Source organism: Megalobrama amblycephala, linkage group LG11 (genome assembly GCF_018812025.1).
Source record: "Megalobrama amblycephala isolate DHTTF-2021 linkage group LG11, ASM1881202v1, whole genome shotgun sequence".
In the NCBI taxonomy this organism is placed as follows: Eukaryota; Metazoa; Chordata; class Actinopteri; order Cypriniformes; family Xenocyprididae; genus Megalobrama; species Megalobrama amblycephala.
This window is the reverse complement of record NC_063054.1, coordinates 27,990,502-28,018,262: the sequence shown is the minus strand read 5'-3', so window position 1 is coordinate 28,018,262 and position 27,761 is coordinate 27,990,502. Positions and strand designations below refer to the sequence as shown.

Here is a 27,761-nt window from a genome sequence, read left to right as displayed (position 1 = left end):
CAAGCGACAATGAGGTTTTGCTCGAGACAATAATGAAAACCCACAGCGATTAGGGGTTTATTACTTTTAATCAATTCAGCTAGCTACAAAATGTCAACCACTTCACAGACTGACAGGATACAGAGGGAGTTTTAATATTACATGCGTTGAGGACATCAATCTCACAGTTTAACCTATGTCATTCAGGTAAGGTATTTATTTGACTTCTTATAATAACTATTCAACATCTTAGTGATTTGGTGTGCATAGCTCTAAGTACAGAAGCAACAAAAAAATCATTTTTTTTGTTATGGATTATTATCATTTTTTACCAATAACAAACCACACGGGGAAAGTAAACTAACAGGATACAGTCATCTTATAAAAGTAAGTTCTCTCAGAAATATGCGTCTTTGCTTTACATTGCAAATGATTTATTTATTTTTTCAGAGCATCCAAAACCTATGATACAGTAAACAACCAGTCCCCACCTTTCAGAACAGATCATTTTCTACACCAAACTGCATATTCATTTTTAGAAAACAAGTCATTTTTGCAGGACCACCAAACCAGCATTGTTTCGTTCCCATCACATTTCCTCTTTAAGTCACTTTGAATTATTTTACAACAAAGGTCACAGTCTGTGAAATATATATCGACTGAAATGGTGGCACTATTGCAAACTTGCAGTAATATGGAACGTTCCACTGTGTCCTAATACTGAGCATGCTTTTGTCAATTTTGCTACTGCCATGATTTATTTTATTTTTTTTTTCATCTTTTTAAAACAAGTTTTATTTATAAGACGCTAAGATCTACCATTTGTCATGCATAACGCACAATTCACATCACTTGGAATGCAATGTTCTTACTACTACAGCTACAGAATCTAGTTGCACATCGTCTAAACAGTAACTGATTATGGTTGTGATGAGGGATATGAACCAAGGACATTGATTGTAAGTGCTTGTTGTATTGGTATCATTTGCAAAATCTTTTTTTCCCATTTTTCATTGTCATGACAACATCAAAATAAGGAGCATGACAGTAGCTGAGTGGTGTGACACAGTTTTACCAAGACGATACTGAGATATACTGAAAAGGAAAGACAGATTGTATAGCATTCCTATATAGTTCCTCCAGCAAAAATTCGATATATATGTATATACACATAGGCTATATGTATACACATACAAGCAGATATATGTATACATACATACATACATGTATACAGGCAATAAAGAGAATAAAAACTTCACAAGTGAGCAAGAGCCATCGAGTCAGCACTATATACAACCTTTGGAAAGAATGATACAGAGTATAAGAAATCATTTTACGAGGACAATCATTGAAAAAGCTGACAGACGACACATAGAACGACATTTACAATGGGGGCCGGGTGATATGTGCATGTGTGCAAACCTAGAAGGTAAATACCATGATAAGCGCATTGCCTTTTGACAAACTGCATGGTTGGTAAAAGCAGGCAGACCAGAGGTTTAGCCACTGCCCAGCATCTTTGTGGCCCTCTGGTTGGCTTCATCAATCCTGGTCTTGTTGGAGTCAGCCTGAAATAGACCAAACAGTGCTTTATTAGCAAAGATGTATTCATGTAATCGCACCTAACATTAGCGTTTTTAATGGATCTTATTATTTTATAATACTTTCACATTTCACATCTCCAAAATAATGTAGAAACAACATAAAGACAGTATATTTAAAATATTTGTTTAATGGCATCTTTTTACTAATCACTATGAATGAAGGCCAGTATCACTGATACTGATGTCTCTATTTAATGGATTTTTTTTTCTTCTCAATTTTACCCATTAATTATAGTCATTCAACATTACAGTATAATTGAAAGCTATAATTTGTAACATTTAATATGCTTAATAAAGTATAACTTTTAATTTAAGTGAACTTAAAGCAATGTTCGCATAAACCCATTGTAATAAATGTCACATTTAAAGGTGTCTTTAATATATCAAGGCTCAACGCTAAGGGTTATATATATAATCTGTAATCAAAATAATATATATTTTATATATAAAATATACAATACATGTAATAATTAAATAAAATATATAACGGAATACAATTTTTAGTAATATTATTAAATATTAATTACAAAAAAAGTTATGGAAGTCAAATAGGTTTTATATATATTGTTATTATTATTATATAATATTTTTTAAAGTAAACAAAATAATATTTGTCTTTTTAATCTTTAATCAAAATAATATATTTTATATATGTGCATATACAATATATTTATATATAAGATATTATAAAATATAATATTTAGATATTTTAATATTTTAAATACAAAATACAACATTTGGTAATATTAATAATTAATGTATTAATTCCCAATTATTTATGTTAAATCAAAACTGGCCCTAAAAAGTATATATATATATATATATAATATGTATGTATATAAGTAATATGTATATATGTATGTATGTGTGTGTATATATATATATATATATATAATATGTATGTGTGTGTGTATATATATATATATATATATATATATATATATATATATATACACACACTCACACACATACATATATATATATATATATATATATATATATATACACATATATACACACATTATATATATATTTATACATAACATATATAAAATATAATATTTAGATATTTTATTTAATATTTCAAGTTGTATATAGCCTAAAATATATAACAAAATACAACATTTAGTATTAAGTATTTGAATTGAATTTTAAAACTGCACTTTAAAATTTTTTCATTGGAAAATCCAACAAGGGGAAACTGTCCTTGAGAGCCAATCCATACCTTCTCCATGATCCTGTCGATCTGGCGGTTCTGGGTGTCAATCTCATTGCCCATATCAAGGGCCATGTGGCGCAGGTTACCAATGATGCCTCCCACCTGCTCTAAGTTCTCATCCATCTCATTTTCCCTGGCGTCATCTGTTACCCTGCACCCACAAACACGGTAGAATGTCACTTTAAATCACCAATAATTTCTCAAAGCAAAACACATACACACAGGCAGGCTATCTATATATTTGACCCCTTAAGCCTTCTTTATGAGCATTTGGCTACACAATCAAACCTCTCTCTTATCCAGCTAACCCTCTCGACTCGAGTGTCCTGAAATCCTGGGCGTCTCACCTGCGGATGAAGCCTCCGCTGATGGCCATCTGTTCGCGCTCATCCACCACGCGGGCGGGCTGGCTTGCCACCACTCCATCCTGGTTGTTTCCCCAGGCCTTGCTGGCTCCGCTCTTCATTCTGCACAGAGTCGGGGGAAGCGTGAGCACTAGGGTAACCGGACACTTCCATATCAGCAGCAGTGTGTCCACAGATCAACAACAAACATGGATTACCAGGCAAGCATAACAGGGATGGGCTCATTCTCCTAGGGGCTTTGTAATTTGAAATGCTATATCCTGCGGACATATAACATACATGTACTTGATGCTGAGACACATACTTTTCTGAAAATGGGGGACGTAAATAGAGGTGGATAGCCATTTATAAACAAAGAGAAATGGGACTCGGAGGGCACTTCTGCCCGCCCCATGGCACATGAGCTGTCCCCCTCAAATTATGACAAATAACAAAGAGCACAGGCCTTGGCGACAGACAACACAGAGTAACAGGACTGCCACATCAGTGGAGACAAGTGTAAATAACTTCAACAGAAAAGAAACTGGAGGAAGAGAAGCACATCCTATCATTGGCCACCTCTCAGCTCAGTGTTTCTGATTCTTAAATGTGTTAAAATGAACGTTAAAATGAAAGAAAAACAATGACAGGTCAATATTGTTATGACATTATAGCCCAGAGCCACAAATGAATCAATTATTGCTAATTATAGCCTCTTTTACAAGCCAATTATCCAAAGCAACTTATCAAATATGACAACAACCTATTAAGATTATTACAATTTATTGTAGACATGCCACTGGGATCTTTTGAGAAGTCAAAAAAAAAAAAAAAAAAAAAATCATGAACTTAATTTATAAATTCTAAACATGAATCTAGATTGCATCTTTTGCATAAACAAGGCAGTTTTTTTTTTTTTTTAATCTGTTGTTCTTGCTGTGAGTTGTTGATATGGATTTTAGTTCTAATATTTCTTGATTTATCTAAAGAGAGATGGCCAAGCCTCCCACTGCAGTATTATTTATAGAGATGGACTAAAGCTACAATTCCCCGGCTGCCTTCCCTCCGTTCTCTCTCTCTCTCAACAGCATGTTGAGCTTTATCTAATGTGAAGGAGCAGTTAATACTCAAACTGGCAAACAATGACTATAAAAAATATATTAGAACCTTGAATATCTTATTGTTCCTAACATATTCTGTAAGTGCAAAAATATACCTTTTGCTGTCCAACTATGAAAGAATCTACTTCTGAAAATTAAATTAAATTTGAAAAATAATCATTTTTCATTATTTTATTTAAAAAGAATAATATTTATTTAAAAAAAATAACTGTAATTTTGATAAAACTATGAACTGAGTTCAATGTGAACCACACAATCTGACCCAAAATTCAACCTCCCTGAGCGCAGGGGTTCATTTGCGCCTCTGCATCAGTCCGGGACTTTATGACAGCGTGTCACATAAAGAAAAAAAACCCTGAATATCTGCACTGTATCTTTTTCTCTGTCTGACCTAGATCTTGTCTGCTTCCCTTGGGGAACCAGCAAAAGCACTGGCTTTCTCCACTGTATTGCGGCTATAGACTGGACTGTGTGTCCTGTTCTTTTCCAAACTATCCCTGCCAACATAAACGAGACAGGCTTAAAAATGTTAGATCATCTGAATGACTTTCATTAGGAGTTGGTCATCAGCATTGTTAGGCTACTATGCAGTAATGTTTTTTTTTTTTTTTTTAACAAATAGCAGCAATGTCAGTATCATTAGCAAGAGATGCATGAGCATGCATTTGGCATTCAGGGACATGCTATTAAAGTCATACAGGTAGCATTGATGGATGTGCTTTCAAAGTTGTAAAAAAGCTAGTGTATGCTTATACATTTTCAAGCAGATACTATCTTTTTTCTTTTAATATAGGCCTATATATGTGAGTTGCTCTATCATTTTGAGCCATTTTGAACAAGAAACATATTTTTGAATTGCATGCTTTGAATGAAAGTGCTTTCTAACGATATAATTATGATGTTTCTGCTACAAACTGTTGTCTAGATATAATAATTTAGATAGTGGCTGTCAAAACTGCCTCTAAAGATTCCAAACATTTTTTGACAGAATTCATTCAAACATAGGCCTACATTAAATAAGTTCAGATAAAATATAATGCATTCATAATATAGTGTATATATTAAACAACCTATTTACAATTTTAGCGATATAATCCCCTCATTATTTTTTTTTTTAACGGTATGGACGTTTCCTGAGGTAAATAGAACATCACGTGACATGTTCACGCGCTGTTTTATTGACGTCTTTCCACGGATAAAACGCTGACGACACGACAGATGATACATTTCGGGTAAGTTGTAACGTTACTTACTATATTTTTCAACGTGTCCTCTGATGTTCATTCATGTTTTTCGTGCTTACAGACGCTGACGCGGTCGTTTCGCTCGCGCTGAGAGAGTTAGTGCAACACCACATTACTGGGCGCCAAAATGGCGATTATTATTTTCATTCGTTGTAAAATTTGAATACTTTGAAGAATTTGATTCATTAAAACTAACTTAAAGCACAAAACATTAAATATGTTTGCTTATAATCGTGTTTCTCCTCAAACGACTCAAAATGATGAGTGCGACACGTTTGCGTTATGTTAACTAATCAACTTGATGGACTGGAAAGTGATAAGTATATCTTCCAATAAATGATTAAGTTGATAAAAGAGTAAAATTGACTTTTCGTTTAGTATTTTCTATTCATTTGTATTGAAACTACGTTTAGTGACTTATAGCTCAACTTTGGCACATCCATGCAGTTTTAGTGGATTGATATAACTTAGTGTTCATTAATATGTTGACTTGGCCTTGGGTTGTGCAGCATGCCTTATATTCATACATTTCATTGATAAACTGTCTATCAAAGGACCCAGAGCAAATGCTATTGGGCTGCTGAGCATGTGTGACCATGCCTCATGCTCACTTGTCTGTGCTTAGGATCATGAGTAGTCAGTGGTGTAGTCTAGTTTTTTGTAGTGAGTATACTGTGATTTTTCCCTCACAGCCTCACACCCGTCCCAGATCGACACCCCATAAGCACTGCCACACTCTCTAATGAATATAGTATTGAATTTAGAGCATTCTGAAAGACTTAAATCTGGGCAAAACAAGACTTTAACATCCAATGACATTTACAGCTGAAGAGACCTGATGATTTTCTACTGTTTAGTGTCAGTCACCATCTAACTCAGCCAGTTGAGATAGCCTTCGATGTTATATGAATATGATCCCTGGATCATAGGTTTTATCAGCTGGCAAGTTTAAAAGCACATTTAAGAGTGCAAATTGCAACTATTATTACAAAATGCTGGGTTAAAAACAACCCAAGTTGGATTGAAAATGGACAAACCCAGCAATTGGGTTGTTTTAACCCAACTATTGTGTAAAAATTGCTGTATTGCTTGCTTAAAATGAACCCCAAATAGGTTGGAAATTTACATTTATGAATATTAAATATAATAATTGAACAATAAACACTTAAATAGTTTATTAATAAATGATCACCTTTTGATTATTATTGTTGCCTCTATAATTGTGTCTGATTTTTAATTTCCAATCTATTTTGGGTTCATTTCAAGCCAGCCATATAGTAATTTTTAAACAATAGCTGAGTTAAATAAAACTACCCAGCAAGTTGGGCAAACATTTAACCCAACTGCTGGGTTAAAACAACCCAATCCATTTTCAACCCAACTTTGGTTGTTTTTAACCCAGCATTCTTTCCATTATTGTAACAATAATGGAAAGATGAGGCTTATCAGCATGTCACAATATAACCCCGTTTGGACTTTATTTTCTGTTTTTCTGTAGTTTTTCTGTGATTTCCTGCCAATCTGTCATTATATTTATGCATTTAAATCACTAACTTGAAATTCGATTCAATATCAGTTATTTTGGATATAGCTACATAACAAATTTGCTCAAGAAAAAAAAAAAAAAAACTCAACTAATGCTGTAAATGGGAATCATTTGGTACTACATTAATATTGAAGGTTAAAATGAAGTGATTTGTATACAAATTTAAACTACACTTGAGGAAATTTTTTTGTAAAAATAAAGTAGGCCTACTAACTTTAAAATTATCCAATTCGTTTTTTGAAATATAAATGGTGGCTGTCAACTTGATGGATTTTATTCAAACATTCATTAGGCTATTGAAGAACATTAAAAATTATAATTAGGCCTAATATGTAATGTGCATATATTTAGCTGAATGCTCCTCTCTAGAGTTCACTTTTCTAGCTGATTAATGAGTTTATGGTCACTGAATATGTTTGTTCTGAGGTAAATGTGACGTTACGTGACATTGTTTACAAGCTGTTATAATGTCTTTCCGCGGTTAAAACACTGATTACGCGAATACACGAGACATGATATAGATTTAGTTAAGTTGTTCTGTATATTTTAACATAACGTTACCTTCGGAGGTTCATTCATGTTTATTTCGCGCTGTAACTGGTATTAAAGCAGAGAAGAGGATCAGTTCACGGGCGCTTCATGCTGCCGCTTCTCTTGAACTGAAGAGGTGCTACAGCGGTCACGACACATTGAAGAGCGCCAAAACGGTATTTGTGTTTTTTTATTTCGTAGTAAAATGGCCAGAATTTGAAATATGATACTATGTTTCATGTCAAAAGCAACAAACCACAAATCTTATTGTGATTTATTGGATGGTTACGTATCCTCGCGCTTTTTAAGTGGGTATACGGAAATCCTTGACCTTTCCTAGTGGGTATACGGCGTATACCTGCGTATCACGTAGACTACACCACTGTGAGTAGTGAACTTGGCAAGCCACCCTGGGCACGCCTGACTAGGGCTACAGGCCTCTCAATAAGATTTATTTTAGGCAGGCAGGCAGGCAGGCAAGCAGCACCTACTTGTTACATGGACAGGAACAAAGACCACAGAATTTTCCTAGATCGTTCAAATTCTTTTCTGCATCCTTCATGTCCTTATTGATTTGGTCCATTCCCTCCTCGATGCGTTCCAGTTGCTCTGATTAAACAACAAGTAATTTATCCCCCACAGAACGAGAGCAGGTGTCAGGAAAATAAAGGAGGGAGGAAAGAGAGGACAAAGAAGAGAAGACAAAACTTCAGACAGTCACTGTGACAAAAGGAAACTCAAAAAAAAGGGGGGGTAAAAAAAAAAACGGACGCCACCACATACGTAAGATCCTTCTGCCACATAGGTCAGTACCTACTTGTTACATGGACATATGAAAAGGCCACAGCATTTCCCTAAATCTTTTAAATTTTTCTCGGCCTCCTTCATGTCTTGGTTGATATGGTTCATGCCATCTTCAACACGATCGAGTTGTTCTGGTCAGGACAAAGGGATGACAGCAGTGGAATGAATTTTACTGGCTCTTGTTTTACAAGAATATATGAGAAATGAGCACCTCTGAACTGGATGCGAAATTGTTCAATGCATCTAGAGGGGACGCATGCATTAGAATGAACCTACATATGCAAAAAAGAGTTAGGAAAAGAGTTAAAATAGCAAGACTTCATCCTTTATTTATCGAAATATGCATCAAAGTCAACATGAAATCAAAACGGACCCTATTTACTTTCGTAATGCATGCATTCCTGGATTTATCGGGAACGAAAAGAGATTAAAAAGTGTCTTTTTAATGAGCACCTCTGAACTTTTTTCAAAAAGTGTCTTTTTAATCCCTATTCAAAAAATTTCTGCTGACATCACCGATGTTAGCCAGTAGTCAAATAGCTATTTTTAAATTTAAGTTTTTTGCAAACTCAAATTCACATACACAACGCCCATTTTTCACCAATTCCCAATAAATAGAGTCAAGCCCCATTGTACATTTTTTTTTTTTTTTTTTTTTTCTCTCATTACTAGACCTATCACTCAAAATATGTCACATTACGGAAGTAAAATGGGTTGCGAATGGCAATTCACGTCGATTTTCAAATTTAACACTTGGGAAAACTTCATCTAGTGGATGAAATCACAGAGGACACAGGCAGTTCTAGCTTGAATTTGATCCCAGCGGCCAATAGCAGACAGAGTCTCCCACAAGGGCCACTGGAGGAGGGCGACAGTGTCTCTTTAATTAGACCTTGGGGCAGAATAAATCACTGCCCTGATCTCTCTCAAGGCTTAGTGGCTGTAGTTTGCTGACTCTTTTTGCTGGAAGCGGACAGCCTCTTTTTCTCCTCGGTACAATGAAAGAGGGTGTAGCTTATGGTTTGTTTGTCTCTGTGTGGTTAGGGGATGATATGGCTGAGGTGCTGGGTGACCCGTGGTGATGCAGTCTGGCGTGTTTGTTGTGCAGACAGGGTGTGTTCGATATTGTTAAGAGGTTTAGTGAAGGTATCAGTCACAGGCAAGAGTGAGGCAAACTGGGAATGGTTCAAGAGGGAAAAAAGCCTACCACATAAGTTTCGTTTGTTTAATCCCTGGCATTCAAAGACACTTTCATTTAGGCAAAGCAAATTAACCTAAATTATGATTAATTTCCTTGTGTCAAAATTCTATAGATTCTCATTTAAAACAAGAAAATGAACTTTTGACATACCTCATTCCTTGATAAAGCTAGAGCTTAGTGTCACCTCTGGGCTGAGAGTTTCATTTAAATAGGCTTTAGGCCGCAGTTTGAGGGGATGAAGGAGTGAGCTCTCATTCCCCTTATGAAAAGGCTAATTACTGGCTGCAGACAGGGGGCCCTCACACACAGGAGCCAATCAGAGGGCTTCTAAGAAGCTAATACTTAAAGCAAGACCAATTATGTCGTTTTTAAAACCACACTAAGCCAAACAAGCTAACCGTGTGCTTTTAACATGGGAGAAAGCCTTGCCGATTCATATATTTGATGACCCACTTTGACGTTTTAATGATTGAAATGACACTGTCACTGTATTTAATATCTGGTTTCTATGATATTAGCATTATGCCAGGGATTATACAAATGAGTATTAGTGCAGTTTATGGGAAAGAGTGTCATTTGTCATTACCAGCTAAATCGATCGTTGCTTTATTTGTTTTCTTGAACTTGTATTGTTTCAAGCTGGCCTAAAAAATAATGTGATGGCAACTACTTTTAAAAATCAACTGTAAATATATTTTAAATGCAAACATTAAATGGATAGTTGCAGTGGCCAGTCCTGTTTATTTGTTAAAAGAGTATATTGAAAGAATATTAAATTAAAGAGGAAAATGTGTTAGCAAAAGGGTGAAAGATTTGGAGTTACTTCAGAAAAAGCAGAGGAAATCAAAATTACATTGCACAGAAATGACTGCAATTGCTAAAGAGATAAAGCTGAAAATCAATTTATAATACATACTATAGTTTCATATTATAATGGCAAATTGGCACATTTCAATTTTGTAAAAATTGTAAAAATGTAAAGTTAACAGACATATACAATTTTTATTCAAATATTGAATGGAAGAAAATTGTTTTGTCATCATCTAAAGCACATCCACACTTACCTCCCTGCTCATCCAGCATAACCAAAGTCCTGATACCAGCATCTTTACTCTATGCATCAAGAGCCATGGTGAAGAAGTGTGGAAAAGAGGGTGAAATACATGGAAAACAAAGTGGAGAATAAAGGACAAAGAAAATGAGGTGAGATTCAGCACAAGAAACACTAGGCTCATTTACAGACAGATGTCTTTTTAGACTGTACTGGTGACATTTCAAATTGCATAATGCTCTTCTCCTTTTTCTTAGACTAAACAAGCAGACGCTAATTACTGTGGAGCATATAGCCCTGATCAATATAGTTTGTAAATGCACTCTCTGCGCTAATGTAAGACAGAATCTATTTAGAGTTGTTTCTGAGCTTTTGTAGCTTGAGGCAATTCTAATACACCCTTAAAGGTGCAGTAAGTGATTTCTAAGAAACGCTGTTGAAAGTGGGTTGGATTGAGCACCCAAAACACACTTCAGGCAGTCAGCAGTAAGGGGCGTATCCACTCATGAGGGGGATTGTGAATTTGGGGGCGGGGCTATCAAGATAGAGGTGTGATCCTTTGATGAAAGGGCATGTTTGTTTTGATTTCAAATTTCAACAACGTTTCTCAGAAATCGCTTATTGCACCTTTAAATGGTGAAAAGTATGAAAAACCATCAATTAAATATTCTGCTGAAACATAAATGGATTGAGCCAAAAATGAATCCACTTGTTTAAGAGAATAAATGAGTGTTGGAGTACAGTAAAACATTTAGGCAATGCAACAAATACAGTGTGGTCTCATTGAAGGTCTTATACAGAACGAGTGAGGCCATTTCATTCCTCTTATTGAGGGCAGATTTAGCGCACACCATTTGGTGTGCCCATTAATACGACGACAAATCATCTGGCACTTCATTAAAGTTTATAAAGTGAGTTACACTTATACAGAGGACACCTACTCCTCCCAAACCCCAGTAAAAATTATCAGCGTAAAGGCCAATACAGATGTTCTCAGAATTTTCAATTTAGATCTTGTCCTTTAGTTGTGCCCTGCAAAGGTCTGCATTATAAATCAGCTCCGACTGTGCTGGTCTTCTATGAGAAATGTCTTTGAGCAACCCATGTCCATAACTATTTGGTCCCTGGCATCTCAAATCTCATCCAACACTTACAAAATACGACTTTTCCGTGAACCTAATGATCAGCGAGTTGAATTTACTGTGCTGTTTTTTCCTGGTGTTTGGAAAATAACAGGCAGCTGTGACATATTTCAGGAAGTGCAGCTTCAGCGCTTTGAAGGGAACGGGATATCGATATTTGGGATAATCGTAAGGCTCAGTGGTGCATAAATCAGCAAGGCGTGAAGCAGCACCCCCCTCCTTCCGGATGGGATCACAATGTGCCCTAAATGGATCCTTGGGGATTAATTTGTTTGTGCCATAAACCGCTGAATTTCCACACAGCAGTAAAAGCCTGGAACAAACTCAATGCTTCTACTAGTATAAATAATGAATGTGATTTACCTCCATTTTGGCCTAACGCAGGAATACTGCTGATCGTCTATAAGTGCCGAGAACATTTGATTAGTCTAGCTAGAACATGAAAAGGCTGGTATAGGCTGACATAATTCGTTCCTTAGACCGACCGAGACATATTCCTGATCTGTGCGCACCCTCCCTCTCCATGTTTTCTTCTGTCTATCAGTCTGTCAGCCTCAGAGTCTTCAGGCGACATGTCTATTTATCAACTCAGAGGCGACTTATCGCTTCCCTGATCTGCCAGTAATGGACATGGTGAGGTGCTCTTTGCAGAGATATGGGCTGTGATTATCAATATGACCTTGAGATATGCTGTGGAGACTTCATCACAGTTCCTCCCCTCAGATATACACGCCTCTCTTCTCCTTCTCTAACTAACACCTTCAACCCATCTAGCCTAGAATAGTCAAGCCCAGTTTGTGCTCAGCTCTGTTTGAAGACTAAAGCTCTCATGATAGAACAAAAATTATAAAATTAGATGTTAGGATCCTTGTCCTCCTTATATTGATCTTTCTTCTATTATTATTATTATTATTATTATTATTATTATTATTATTATTTATTTTTTTTTGTTCCTAGTTTGACCATAGAATTATGTTCAATTTCTAGGACTGTCAATTTAACTTGTTACATTTAATCTGTAAATCGCTTTTCATAATAATGTAATTCTAAATGGTAAATGAATAAATGTAAAAATTTCTCTTATGCTCTTATTCAAAAGTATCTTATGCTCACAAAGGCTGCATTTATTTGATTAAAAAATACAGTAAAAACAGTAAAATTGTGAAATATTATTACAATTTAAAATAACTCTTTTCTATTTGAAAACATTTTAAAATGTAATTTATTCCTGTGATCAAAGCTGAATTTTCAGCATCATTACTCCAGTCTTCAGTGTTACATGATCCTGCAGAAATCATTGTGATATGCTGATTTGATGCTCAAGAAACATTTCTTATTAATTCTGAAAACAAACAGTTGTGCTGCTTTACATTTTTATGGAGACTGTGAAACTTTTTTTGTTGTTGTTGAATAGAAAGTTCAAAAGAACAGCAATTAATTTAAAATGGAAACCTATTGTAAGAATGTTAAAGTCTTTACTGTCACTTTTGATCAATTCAGCATCATCGCTGAATAAAGGTATTAAAAGGTGGGATGCATTTTGAAGAGTGGACCCTTACAATGAAATGTATGCTGCTGTTTCTTGGATTCGTCCGAACTGATCAGAACCATAGGAGATGAAAGATAAGTATTGCCGTTTATTTTGCTCAGGTTTGCATGGCCAGTCCTTCAGTATTTTATTTAACCCTTTCTTCTCTGGTGTATTGATTGCAAAAACAGGTTCAGAACATGAATCTTGAGTGCTTTCAAATGATGCATAGTTTGTGATAGTTGATTCAATATTTTTTATAAAACAAAAGTAAATAAAAGTACAGACATGCTCAGACACGCCCACTGGCCCGGTTAACAGGTTAATTTCTTTTTCTTTTCTTTTTTAAATCGTACTGACCCCAAACTTTTGAATGGTAATGTGTGTGTGTGTGTGTGTGTGTGTGTGTGTATATATATATGTATATATATATATATATATATATATATATATATATATATATATATATATATATATATATATATATATATATATATGAGAGAGAGAGAGATTATGCTAGATCATATATAAACATTTGTGATCAAATTATACAAATTATAATCAATATTTATTGATTATAAATACAATAATTATGAATAAATATATTATATAAATATAATAAATCATATTTCTCTTACCTCTTCCACGAGCTGCAGCATACGGCGGGTGCTCTCCAGTGACTGTGGGGGGGGAGGAAAAAAGATGTTAAAACCAGAATTCATTAGGAACTGACAGCGATTAAAACACAAGCTGTAGTGTGTGGGAAGATTTTTAACACACACTATAATCAATAAACAATCAATGGATGTTCTTTACATCACTAACATACCAAAACATTTAACATTTAAAAAATATACAAAAAATTTGCAGTGCTCAGTGACTGAACTTTTTATTGCACAGTATTCAATCTTATTTTTTATATGTTTTATTGTTTAAATGGGTAATAAACTGTATGAAATAATCTCTCACTGGTCGGTGCTCTGAGGCACAAAGTCAGAACATTATTCATCTCTCCTTTCAAAATCTACATCCTTAGGCCATCCACCATTATGACAACCTTATCTTTCTGTGTCCCACTGACGTGAAACGCCAAAATAAATGCGCTTCAAAAACATTGGAGCTGAACAATTTCCCTTTTTCTCTCTTCCAACTAAACATTACAAATACCGAACATATTTCAAAACATGCAATTTATATAAGTAACTCTACAGCATTTTTCACCCAAATATCATGGACTGTGTGTCTGGATATTATGAATTCATATCTCCGTGGATCAGAAGGCCGGAGGAAATTTTGTGCCGTTTGTGTTTTAATATTCTGCTCAGCTGTGAGAATCATAGCGTGGGGCGGCAGAGAGGAGCTCCATCAGGCTGCAAACACACAGGCACCACCCCCAGCTCTCATACACACACAGCAAATGCTGCAGCGTTATGTAAGGCAGAGTGCAGGTGAACCTCCCTCCACATGGCACACACACATTCACATATGGACTCTGACATCTCACAGTCACGGCCCACAGAACAAGCTGTGTACAAATAAATAAATCTGTAGCATAAATTACAGCAATTTATCCAAGCCTCAATCAACAGAGCATGAAGATATGAAATAATTAACTTGTGTCAGTGACTTGGATAAGAGCAAAACAAATTTAATAGGTGTGTTTGCAGACCGATCGGAGAGTTGCCGATTGCAGTGGGGGGCGAAATTGAAAATGTAGCCGTCAAGTCAGACACTCTGCTTCCCGTAGTGATGCTCGCACAGTGTTTTATCACAGACGAAGTGGATTAGATGTAATATTTGTCAAATACACGGATGTTTCAAGACATTTTCACGACGCAACAGAAGTGTACTGCTTAATACAGCGCCATCTGTAGAATAAAGCCTATATTATTTAAATACAATTAAGTGTCTATATAATTTTATGTGTTATTTTGATAAACATGACACAATATATAGCAGTATGGTTGCATAAAAAGAGTTTTTACTGGTTTACTGGTTTAAAAAGGGATTTGTGAGCATTAGCAGTACTAAACGTGTCAGAATAAACACAAAACTCTGCTTTCAAGTCAGTCACTGATCGGTCTACGCAGTGCCGCGTGAAGTTGAACACACCCAAACAGATTACTTTTTTTTTTCAACTGTTTTTTAGTCGGTGACTAGTGGCACTGATGCTGCATCACTTAAAAGTTGTACAAAAGTTGTTCAGTTGTAGAAGTGGCCGATAACATGAAATTACCAAGATAAAGCAAGTAGTAATCAGCTGGTCAACATGGCCACCTCCATGAGGAAACCTGCTCCATGTGGAATAAATCAGCTTTTATTAGGCTACTTATGTAACTGGAGTGTACAGGAGTGTCATGTGTCATGTGAGTGTACAGGATTTTTTTTTTCCTCAAAATTGCTATTCATTTCAGTACCACTTGGTTTGGTAGTCAAAAACGCATCAATGCTGTACAAAGCTCTATTTTGAGTTTACATTAATTTATTGTGGTATACTCGTATATATTCATCATTATCAGAAAACACATCAGTGTTGCACAAAGCTCCATTTTGATTTGTTAGTTGGCACTACATTTGTTATGAGTCTTTTGGTTGCAGTCAGTTGATGTTCGAAGGTTGTTGTTCATGTGAGTGTAGCATAAAGGCAGAAAGTGAATTTCCTCACCTCATCGGCCAGCTGGTCTGCACGTTGCTGCATGTCAGAGAGCTCATTGCGCATATCCGAATCATCTGCCATGGCTGTTGGGTGTGTTGGGTGGAGCTGATCTCCAACTGGGAAGAGTGGGTCTTACTGGAAGTCTAGGGGAAGCTGAAAGAATTGGACAGAAAAAACATTAATCAATGGAGCTCACTTGAATCATCCAGATTTAAGAATTAACAAAGACAATTTACTCATCCTAAACCTAAACTCTCCCTTTTCACAGACCCATAAGCAACAGAAAAACAGCCTTGGATGTTAAATTCATAGGGCAGTTAGAGTTCTACAGCTAATAAAGCCATTTCATTTACACAGGCTAATTAAATGTCATGAAATGGACAGTAGGACACTGTCTGTTCTTAAAGAGCCCATCGCCTCCTCTCGTACACTCTTTCGAATAGTGCCGAGGTGGTGGCTGCTGTGTTTAGCTGATTAAATTCTTCCCTGAGGTTCTGGGTGTACCAGGAGAAATGATTCCCTACTCTGTCATGGAAACTGTGAGCTTGACAGATATATTCCTGAAAAGACTGGCTTGACAGCTAGCAAGATATCCCAAGAGGTCTAATAAGAACAGCTTACTGAATAATTGTGCGTGCGAGTTAAACTGCACAAGCATGTGAGCTTCAATGATGCCATCCTTATTCAAAGCCAAAAGTAAAACATGCTTTTGCAAAACCATCCTGCATGCAAGACCAGACATCTGCAAAATACATTTGTTTTTTAAACGTTTTAAGCAGAAACATCACTAAATTCTGTTTAAGAAAAAGCAATATAAATCCCCCCCCCTTTTTATTTTTAGATATTTTACAGATTTTTGTAATATCTCCATCCACAATATTATCAGTGAAAAATCCAATGAATTCCAAGCAGGTATTAAAGAGGGATACTGCTTCCATTAATTGCATAATTGTACTCAAGCGATTAAATTTAACACGCCTGCCTGACCTTTCACAGTGAAATACTCCAGAGACTCTAAAGGCTGCAATATTACGCTCTCATCTCCACCAGTGAATGTCATCTTCTGCTTTGGTTAAAGATCAGGGAGCACCAATCTAAAATTGATTGACCCATCACCCAGGCTGTGTACTGAATCTGATGCAAGACCTCTCAGGGTAGTAGAAACATGTTTGTGATGATTTTGCAGTATGGTACCATATGTCATGGTGCCCTAGCTGGTGCCAGTGAAACACACTAATACAGAAACATCTCTCACAGGTCCTCGCTTAACCTCTGATGAATGAACTCATTTAGATTCTGATGAGTGCATAAAAATGTCAGGTCAGTGAAAGTCATCGAGAATTCTTTGTGGCAGTATTCTTGAATAACCTAAAAGTTAAGGACAATTTGAGAGACCAGACCAGAGGGGAAATGATGGGCCAAAACAAAGAGGTGCCTTGCTGTCTCTTTTTTTTATGTGGAAAAGCAAAACAATGTTGGAAAATTGTCTTAACTAGAACAGTGAAACCTCAAGACTCATGTTCCATGCTGTTCCTTACTGCTGAAAACAATCTTTTAGTTTGCTTCTCCCTCCACATCTTTCTTCTTCTCAATTTTAACTGAGCGTACATAATGTTATTTGCCGTATATAATGAATATGAACAACACCATCAGTAGTCCTTTGGATTGTAGGTTATATAAACCTGAACAACATAAAGAACTGAGCAGATGGACCCTCAATTATTGACCTGTTAGCAGGTGCTCTCTAAAGTGAAAGTCAAAAGGTTAGGGTTTTATTTATTTTTTGTAGTTTATTTTATTTTATTTTATTTTATTTTGCAATTCACTTCTCCTTTCAGGTTAAAATAATTGTAGTTGTTGCCTATATCCCAGGGTTATTAATAATGCATTAGGTAGTGGTAACCATTTCTATAATTTTTTTCCATTGCACTACCAGTCATTAAATATAGAACGAAAACAATCCAAATATGTACATGCTCTCATTTCTGCTTAATTGATTACTGTCATTATTTTGTGCTTGTTTACTGATGGCAGACAAACCATGCTAATTCTGAGGCAGTTGAATGTGCATATACTGAGAGTTGTATGCATCTCTTCAGAATATTACTATGAAAATGAGTATATTCAAACAAATAATGGACAAGGAATGAATAGAAAAAGTCTTCAACCTGTCAAAACTGGCCTATCATTATGTGCGTAGACTACCATATTAATGTATTTACATACTTAATGATGTCTAGCCTTTAAAATAAACATTACTGACGTATAGAATTGCATACTTGGGCATCACATTTAAATTTTACTTAATACATTTTAAAGTGGGTGGGACAATGAAACATTTAGCAGAATTGTTGCTTTGAAAAATGAAAAAAAAAAAATCATTAAACATAATTTGAGATTGGACCCACGTTTGGACTTCTGAAATGAAAGTTTTACAGTGATGCCTTTAAAAGCAATAAACATAACGAGAGTTGATTCTTATTGAACTAGGTTACTGAGCAATATTTATTGATTTGGAAACTGGAAATTGTATGTAGCTGTATGTTTGTTTACCGAGACAATGAGAAGCTCTATGGTTCAAACATGCTCTTTTAGAATAGCTGTGTGTGTGTGTGTGTGTGTGTGTGTGCTCGCTCATCCTCCGTTTCTGGCTGCCATTTTGTTTTCTCTCCTCAAACATGCAGCCTCTCCCTTCACTGCAGCACTTCAGTTACCACACAAAAACTGTCCTCCTCCAAAACTTAAAGCTTGTTGCACTCTCTTTTTTTCCCTCACATGCTTCGCTAAACGCTAACTTAACCTTACATTCCCTCAAACGGAATGAACTTATCATGCCTGACCTCTAAATCCCTGTGTCAGGCGAAACAGACGTGTTTTACGAGATTACCTTTGAAATCGGGTTATGGTATTTCCCCTCTACAGTGTTATGTATGTTGTAACAGATTGACTCTCGTAGAGCTAGTTATCGAGCTTGACATGTTTTAAAATCTCTAAGTGAATCCTTATTTACAAGGACAGAAACTCAAACCATATGCCATTTGTTACTCATTTTGCTACCTTTAATGCTTGACAGCCTAAATGTCACAACATAGTGAATGCACCAATAAGTTGCATAGCTACAGAAAAGCACATTTAGTGTAAAAAAAATTACACGTCAACAGTTTCAGTTACGTTTAGCTGAATAACTGTAAAATATAAACTGCAGCGGGTGATGCATTATTTATGGAGGTCCCTGAGTTCATTAATGCTTTCATTTGTCTCCAGCCATGCCATGTCCTTGATTGAATGCCATTGAGTAACGGATAGAGCCGGCCACCTGTAAACTATAGCAATGGCTTATTATTCAGAAGGCAATGCAACCAGATGAGGACAGGCCTGAGCGATGCCTCCCCCTTCTCTCATGAGCAGTGATTAATAACACCAGTTCCCTTCCTCCTGAGTGGAGGATTGCGTGGAGTGATTCCAGAGCTCTATTAACACGTCCCGTAAACCTCTTACTGTTCACACTCCTTATACAAATCATTTATATAATATATAGAAATAGAAATACAAGTATAATCATGTAAACCATGTGGAAAATGCATTTTAAGATGAAAAGACCTCTGCTGCAACACAATCTAGTTCAAATTTGATTATACGACCGTGAATTAGGAAAACTCCACCACCAGCCTGAGGTGGGCTTCCCCAGCTGAGTTCCTCCCAAGGTTTCCTTCTAATCTACATTGCAATTATCATTATTTTGTCAAAATTTCCAGTAAAAATATCTACACATCCTTGAACATAAATTTAAGATATTAAATTCAAATTATCTTTATTTTTCTTACCTCATTATCTAATTATTTTTTTGTTAAAGCATATTTTACTAAATTGTGTTATAACAAAGACTATATAATAACACAAGACACGTCACTCGTATTGTTTTTAATGGGAGAAAGTGCAACGCACAAAATGGGGGAACAAGAGCATGCGCATTAGCTTGATCCAGCCTCGAGCTTGATCCATGATTCGAACATTTAGAAACAAAATTTGAGGCAGTTGTCAGATTTCATTGGTGATCTCAAATATGAAATTTGAAATTAAATTTGATCTCAATAGAAATTAATTCTAATCAGGGTATGAAAAATGAACTGAGATAAACTGTCTGAAAACAATAGGGTATATGTCGAACTTCACATGACACCGTAAAACTGATCTCATTGCATCCGCTTGTCAGAGAAAGTGTTAACAGCACTATGAATTGATGGCATATCTATGGACTTTTAAGGTAATCAGCGAAAATAATTAGTTCACATTGTTATAGGTGTTTTATTCTATTAAATATCTAAACACTAGTGTGAAGAAAAATGAAAAAAGCTTTTAAATATCAATCTGCATAAACGAGGGACATCAGTTATGCTTATCTTTGCTCACTCCTTTTAAGTTATCTTGAATAAAACGGCTAATTTTTCATGAAGCACATACAAAAGACCTATACCGGAAGCGATCTGATATGTTTTACAGAATACGGAAGTTAGATTGCGCATAACCCCTATTACTATCTGAAGCAATTACGCATCTCAAGTAAAAGTATCATAGTTTAAATTTTTTTAAAATATTTTCTAATGCGAAAACAAAACAATACTCGGGCTTTGTTCATTTTAAATCTGCTTTGAAACAATAAGCATAGTGAAAAGTAGTAAATAAATTAAACTGAAATAAAATAAAATGGATATTTACTGCAGGAACATTTAAAGGTCCAATTTTGGAATATTTATAATCAAAAAAAGTGAATGCCACAAAATCATTTATTTAACGTGCATTAAGAGAAACAGAAAATCCCACAAGAACAGACCATGTACTCTCCAACAGAAAATCATTAGGCTTGTGATCTGTGGCGGTCATTAGTACTGATCTAAATTATACATTCCAGAGTGCATGTGGCGGCATACTGAGTATTCTTCTTATCAGAATCTGCACTACGCACTCATGTTGCTGCACCATAAATGACTGCAGCAGCCTTAGAACCCCCTTTCACATTGGGTTGAAGGGTCTTGTGATTTAGCAAGGATCCAACAACCAACGCAATTGATTTGACAGAGTCCATTTCACAAGCCCATTTGTGTTCAGCTCTGCAGCAACAGCATCGGGTCTTCTGCAGAGAGCCCTCCCTTCTCATTGCCTGTAAACTCCCACTCATGGGGAAGCCCCAGGATGGATTTATTAACAACACGGCCATTAAAGCAGACATTGCGTTCCCCACCCGACACCCTGATTCCTTCGCCTCCCCATCTGGCTCCAAGGTTCTTGGCGATATGACGAGTGATGAAGTGATGAGTTTGACAGCGCAGGGATTGGAGGGCTGGCTATGCAGTCTGTTTTGAGTGTGACCTTCACATTCTTATTGCAGCTTCATAGAAATGATGATCAGAAAGCGGCAGAGAAATGAGAGTGCTGCCAATGTGGGTGCAGCCATCTTTTTATATGTAGGGTGAATTCAGGTTGATTGGGACACTTTTTCTAAGTCATCTCAATGGCAAAAAAGTGTCCGAATCACCCTGAATTCACCCTATATATAGAAACAGACCCACTTAAAATAACAACATTCAGACGTCCTCACACCTGCAGAAGATCGGTTTTCAACTGCCATTGCCATTTCACTAGAATATAATTTCTTTGCCAGTCTTATTTTTGATTGGCGTCCTAACATACTGTTATTTCATTTACATAATATGCCTCTTCAACAACAGATGCTGCAGCAAAGTCAAATTGTATCAAAGGGGAATTGGATGCCATCAAAGGTAATTTATATGAAAATCTCATAAACTGCACCGATAGCATCATGTGGTTGTGGCATTTGTTTTGTTGATCAGACAGGAGGGAGGGAGGGAGGTATGAAGAAAGCATGGAAAGAAATGACACATGAATGATAGAATCAGCAGGTGTTAAATATTTGAGGATTCATAAACAACAGACATTAAAAAACAATTAAGCAGCACAGGATCCAGAAAGCAGCCAAAAGCCTTTGCTCAACAGATTTATTTACTTACAGAGTGGTGCAGGTATGACGTCAAAATCCGGAAGACTAATTTGCCACTGGTTCCCTTGAGATTTTCCTATGGGTTTTTATAATGAGGTTTTTCAATTTAAAAATAAGTAAAATGAGGTCTGTGGTAAACATAAGTTGATGATACTTGGACATTTTGTTCTACAATGTACATTGCACACACTCACACCCCAAATCTGGTTACTTGATAGAAGCATACTTTTTTTTTTTTAAATAAACATAACTTCAAAATTTATGTTTTTGATACAAGTGTGTGTAATTTACGTTGCAGGATAAAGCATTCCAGTATTGTCAACTTATGTTTACCACAGACCTTATTTTACTCATAAATTGAAAAAACCCATTATAAAAACCCATAGAAAAATCTCAAGGGAACCACTGGCCAATTAGTCTTCCTGTTTTTGACGTCATCCCTGCACCACTCTATTTCCTAGAGGTACATTTAGCTAAAGGAAGTAAAACTCTTTTAAATAAACACTTCAATTAAATTATATATTTTCACTTTTTTTTTTTTTGAAAGCACCAGTTATTAATCTATTTATTTTATAAAGATATTTTAAGATAGAAAAAAAGATATTAAGAATTGTGTTCAGAGAATATATCTTAAATTATCTTTATATTTTTCTTACCACATTAGCAACTTCTTAATATCTCATGCAATTTTGCATCTCAAGTAAATGTATCATGGTTTAAAGATCTCTAAATATTTTAATGCAAAAACATTTTAAATCTGCTTTGGAACAATAAGCATAGTGAAAAATGCCACAATTATGTTATTCATAATGATATGGATATTCACTGCAGGACCATCTAAAGGTTCATTTTTGGAATATTTATAATCAAAAATAGTGAATGCCAATATAGAGGACACACGTGCAGAGACAAAACAAAGTTTTTTTTCTGAATGAGAAACATCAGTGATTGACAAGCAAATAGTGAAAATACTAATACTACAACTACAGCAAATTTGTCTTTCTCCATCCTATTGAATTGTTTAAATGAGCCAGTGTGTATTATTATCAAATGACTGTTTGGCATCTCAAACATGGGTCAACAGTCAAATAATCCTCAAAAGATACGCAAACACGAAGCAAAGGCTAATATTGAATTTCTGAGAAGCATTTACTATAGCATGCTGCTTAATACTGAAATATGATTCCACTTTAATGGAATCAGACTGTCTAATCGTGTAAACTGAGAAAGAATGAATCATCTGCATGAGCTCATCTATCTGTGCATTTATATACTGTGTCTCTTATATATGCACCACTCTATAGAAAACTTCATGACATGAACTCTCATTACTCCGAAAGAGCTACAATTCTAAAATGGCTTCAGACTGCAGCTATGAGCAAATGAACAGATGCCGTAACATTTGTCCAAATTGCTCACAATAACAGCTTGCAAATGTAGCCAAATTCATAAAATTAAATTGCGCAAGTCCATCTGATAGGCTCAAGCATTAAGAAAGACAAATGACACAGGTAAGAAAAGTCATATTAATCATGCAGAACGCATTAGTATTTTAATCCTTAAACATGAAGGCATTCTCATTCTTAGGACTTAAGATGAGCATTTTTAAAAACTAGATGTCAAATTCAGTACTAAATACATTCTTTCAGTATTATGTGTTAAGTACAAACTACAGTAAGTTACATCAGCTAGTTCTTAATCCTTTGCTTAATCTCACTTTTATTCAGTAAGTTTAAGACTGTGCATATTAACCACTGTGACCTCTCTAAAATTGTGTTCACATAGAGAGGACAGCGTCAGTCCTTATGCTGATTTATGATGCTTCTCTTTCCGCCCTCAGAAACCTCCAGCACTATTGATATTCATAGATGGTGGAGGGGAAACCCACATGTGTGGGCAGAGCTTACAGCTGAGATGTTTGCCATGAGGGGGCTTCTTTCTGCAGTCATTATGCATCATACAAGCTAATTCTTCGGGGTATCTTGTCTTTTCTCCTTTCATCCTCAGCCGCCCTCCTCTGACGTCCCTTATCTGGCTTTTTTCTTCTCTACCAACATTATCCCCCCTTTTCGTATTGCTCATCTTTTCATCCAATGCTGTCTTCAGTCTTTTATGCTCTTGTTGTGACGCATTTGTCCATATTTTCAATCTGTGAGTGTTAAACCAAGTGCACTTGTGCAGGACTGTCGCAGTAGCCATTTTGTACTTGGGCCGGTGTTATTATTTGCTAGATGTTTAGTGTGTCCCCCCCAAGACTAGCTGCTCTTTTTAATTTGGGGATTTGCAAATCACTTTTAATTTTTTACCCAGCTGGTGCTCTAATCTAAAACAATTTTGTGTTAAAAGGCGATATGTAATTAGGAATATGAAATCAAGGACTTTAGGGTGATAGTTATACATGTAACTGACAATAACTTATAATTTTCAGTAATAGGCTACTGGTAAAGCTTTTGATTTTCTTTTTTCATTGTATCTATCACAACATTTCATTGATACAATGATGGTGTATGTGATTAATCAAGACATTGAAGCAACAAAGCACTTCGCTGTCTCAGTGTCAAGATTTGATGAAACAATTTCCAAATGACATATTAATTGGTTTGTAGGAGTAAGTGAATCACTCCTGACTGCATTTAGCCATATTAAAACTGGAATCTGTGAACATGTGCTGTTCTAAAATACATCTAATAAAGTCTGAAGAACTTGTAATTTAGAATTTGCATACAACTGTTTATCCTAATTCGCCAATTAGCATAAATAACCCATTTAACAATACATAGGTATAGCCTATATGGACAAATCTTTTTTGTTTATCTCGAATATGTGGACTACAATTCAAATTGTATTAATATTACATGCTATATTATATTGAATGTATTAATATTAGGTGGTACCTTTATATGTTATGTAGCAATGAGCATCGATAAATCAAACTGAATCGTGGTCTGGTATCGCGTGAGTCACCACTTACTCGGGGAACATCCCCGCCGCCCTGCGCTCTGCAGTCAAGCCATAATAAGCCGCATTAAACCATCAGATTCAACAACAGAAGCGTGCCAACCTGTCTCTCACAACCGCCGCAAGACAAATCCAGACTGGAACCAGCGAAACTGAATGCTCTACTCACTGTAGTAAAGTATCGTTTGCTGTTGCTCATATTGGCTATGCGTCAGTAACAGTATGCGCATTTACTAACCTTAAAACAACAGAAGGATGGCCAAAAACAGAGTATTGTTAAACAATACCGTGGCTTTAGAGCATTTGCAGGTGCAAGGTGAAGGCACGTGATAGAAAAAAGAGCTCGTCTGCAGTATCCTGACATGCCCAAGTCACACGGCATTTTGACCGGATGATTAGATGATATTTCGGGTTGTTAGACATCCGGTTAATGTAGGGATTTTACGCTCGCGATAATACTATTGTGTAATCAGTACATTCTGTGTGCCAGAATGTGTTTAACACGTGAGGATGTGTAGTCAATGTGGCGAAAATGGCTCTGGGTTTTGGAGCATCATTCAATCTGCTTCATACAAAGGGTTTGGAGAACCATTCGGTTTTTATTCCGCGAACACTGAAATGCCCTGACAGTGCTATTCGACACTGCTACTGAACGATTACGAATACCAGTCAAGTCTTGATCAGTAGCCGAAAGAATGATTCATATGAGTCGAATCTTTTTAGTGAATCAACAATTTACAACGCGACCTGTGTAGATTGGTTCCTTGAAAGAAATATTCCTAAGTACAGATGCTACTCAACCAGAATGCGTCTTTTGACGCTGTATGAGTGGGTTATTTTTGGTGAATCAACATACAGTGCGACCACTGTAGATCGATTGATTCACGCGAACGATTCATGTGAGTCGGTTCTTTTTAGTGAATCAACAATATACAGCGCGACCAGTCTTACTTTTATGAGTCAGTTATTTGTAGTGAAGCAAACACACTTTACGCATCAGCCGGAGCTGTTTATGAACAGGAAATTGTTACTTTCCTCATGTATGACTGGAAATGAATCAAATTGTACTGTTGTCAAGTCTTGTGAGGGTTTCAGAATCAGTGGTTGCTGCGTTCACGCCATGTCGTAATTACCGTATGAGATGACAACACGTGACGCTGCACTTGGAGTTGTTCATATACGTTTCTCTTGCACTATTAACTCCAAAATAAATCTTCATTGGTCGCGTTGTACAGCGGTCACGTGGTACAAGTCGTAGCTCTTGGTCTAAAGTTGTAATTAAGAGTTCTACGATCACGTGAATGCTTTTTACAAGTCAGAATAGTTACGGTAAATACGACATGGCATGAACGCGCGTAGGCTACTGACTGGTTCATACTACAACGTGTAGCTTCACATTATACATTGCTTTTTTTATAATAATAAATACATGAATGAATGAAATATGTTACAATATTTTATTTTTAGTTTCTTAATATAATTAAGACCAATTATTGTAGCCTATTGCATTTATACCGCCTCTTAAAGTCTGCGAAAGTCACAAAATCAAAAAATTACCTCTATATTTAGCAACAGAGTTTTTTTTCTCCCCCGAATAAGTCTTCCTCAAAAGTAGCCACTAAAAGAATCGATAAGGGAATCATGAAATTCTTAAGACTGCCACCCCTAATCATACGTGAGCCCAAAGAATCATTGTCAGTGAGGGTATCTCCAGCATCCGCCCCCGCTCGTCTTTGCTCAAGCCCCCGCCCATCGTCTAACACCAGGAAGACACGCACTGATAATTACCGATGCCTCATAACATACATAGGCTACATACGGCAAGGTTGTGATTATTCGGTTCAAATAATCCGCAGACAATGAATATGTCGGTTCCATTCAATAAGTGTGAGCACTGCATCATCCCATCTGACTTTCCCCACACTGCTTTCTCTGCAACATGCACATTAATTCTCGACCACTCTGTCGCAGTTTGCCACATTGACCTCCCCCACTATCAATCGCTGATCACTTTCGATACATCTTCACCCGATGCTATCAAACCGTAGGCTATTCTTTGATTTAAAAAAATGAATCTGGCAAGGAAAGCAATGAGCCGAACTCGTCATAAAATGATGCTGCAAAATGAAACATCTAGGCGTTAGTTTTGACTGTCATTTCAGTGATTAATGGCCTGATGCTGTAACATCAACAGAGCCCTTTTTAAACATCTGGTAAAATCAGTCATTACATAGATGGCGCCTATGCGCAAAACTTTGCCAGACATATAATGGTAATTTAGCTGCAGAGGCTGGATGTGAATTCAGGACAGAAACGCAGTGGAGCAGTCGCTGTCCAGGGTGCTGAAACGCAGAAACCGCCCACATCGTGCCGCATCCAACACACGATTCAAATGCGTATTAACCACACATGATCATCCCTAAAATCCTCCAAACATTGCATCAAGCTTACATTCAATCAGTTAAACGGATACGAAAATGAAAGGTTACTGATTTCTTTTAATTAGCCATCAGTTTTCACACTGCATTTTGACAAAAGACATCCACTGTTGCTCTTGACTGCGCTGCGACTAAAAGTCAACCACTTTTTGGCCAAACAAATTTAAAAGAAAGAAGAAAGAAATAAGCCTTTATAATATCCTTCTTTAAATAAAGCTTACCTGATCCCGTAGTCGTTGGTCGACCGTCAGTAATGAAGTGTCTGTCTGCGAATTTCAACAGCGAACCACCATCAAACCACCTTCTGTAGGGAAGAGCTGCTGCAACGACAATGCGTGTGTGTTCTTCTTCAATGGATAGCAACTCTGCCCTCGACAAA

At 36.3% G+C, this 27,761-nt stretch overlaps 1 protein-coding gene and 1 long non-coding RNA gene across 3 annotated transcripts; one reads left to right on the top strand and one right to left on the bottom strand.

Moving 5' to 3' along the window:
• Window positions 1-49: 49 nt before the first annotated feature.
• snap25a (synaptosome associated protein 25a) lies at window positions 50-27,761 on the bottom strand. Of its 2 annotated transcripts, none has more exons than XM_048207161.1 (8): window positions 27,604-27,761; window positions 15,980-16,123; window positions 13,953-13,994; window positions 10,658-10,706; window positions 8,406-8,523; window positions 3,150-3,269; window positions 2,809-2,953; window positions 50-1,547 (listed from the first exon to the last, which is right to left on the bottom strand). In XM_048207161.1, the coding sequence occupies exons 2-8, from the start codon at window positions 16,049-16,051 to the stop codon at window positions 1,479-1,481; spliced, it is 615 nt and encodes a 204-aa protein (XP_048063118.1). In that variant the 5' UTR covers window positions 16,052-16,123; window positions 27,604-27,761; the 3' UTR covers window positions 50-1,478. The 2 variants fall into 2 exon arrangements, with proteins under 2 accessions (XP_048063118.1, XP_048063117.1); XM_048207160.1 differs by lacking the exon at window positions 8,406-8,523 and adding an exon at window positions 8,080-8,197.
• Window positions 10,665-17,395, top strand: LOC125278230. Its single transcript, XR_007187075.1, has 3 exons — window positions 10,665-10,796; window positions 16,967-17,124; window positions 17,228-17,395. It is a non-coding gene; the product is annotated as an uncharacterized LOC125278230 (long non-coding RNA).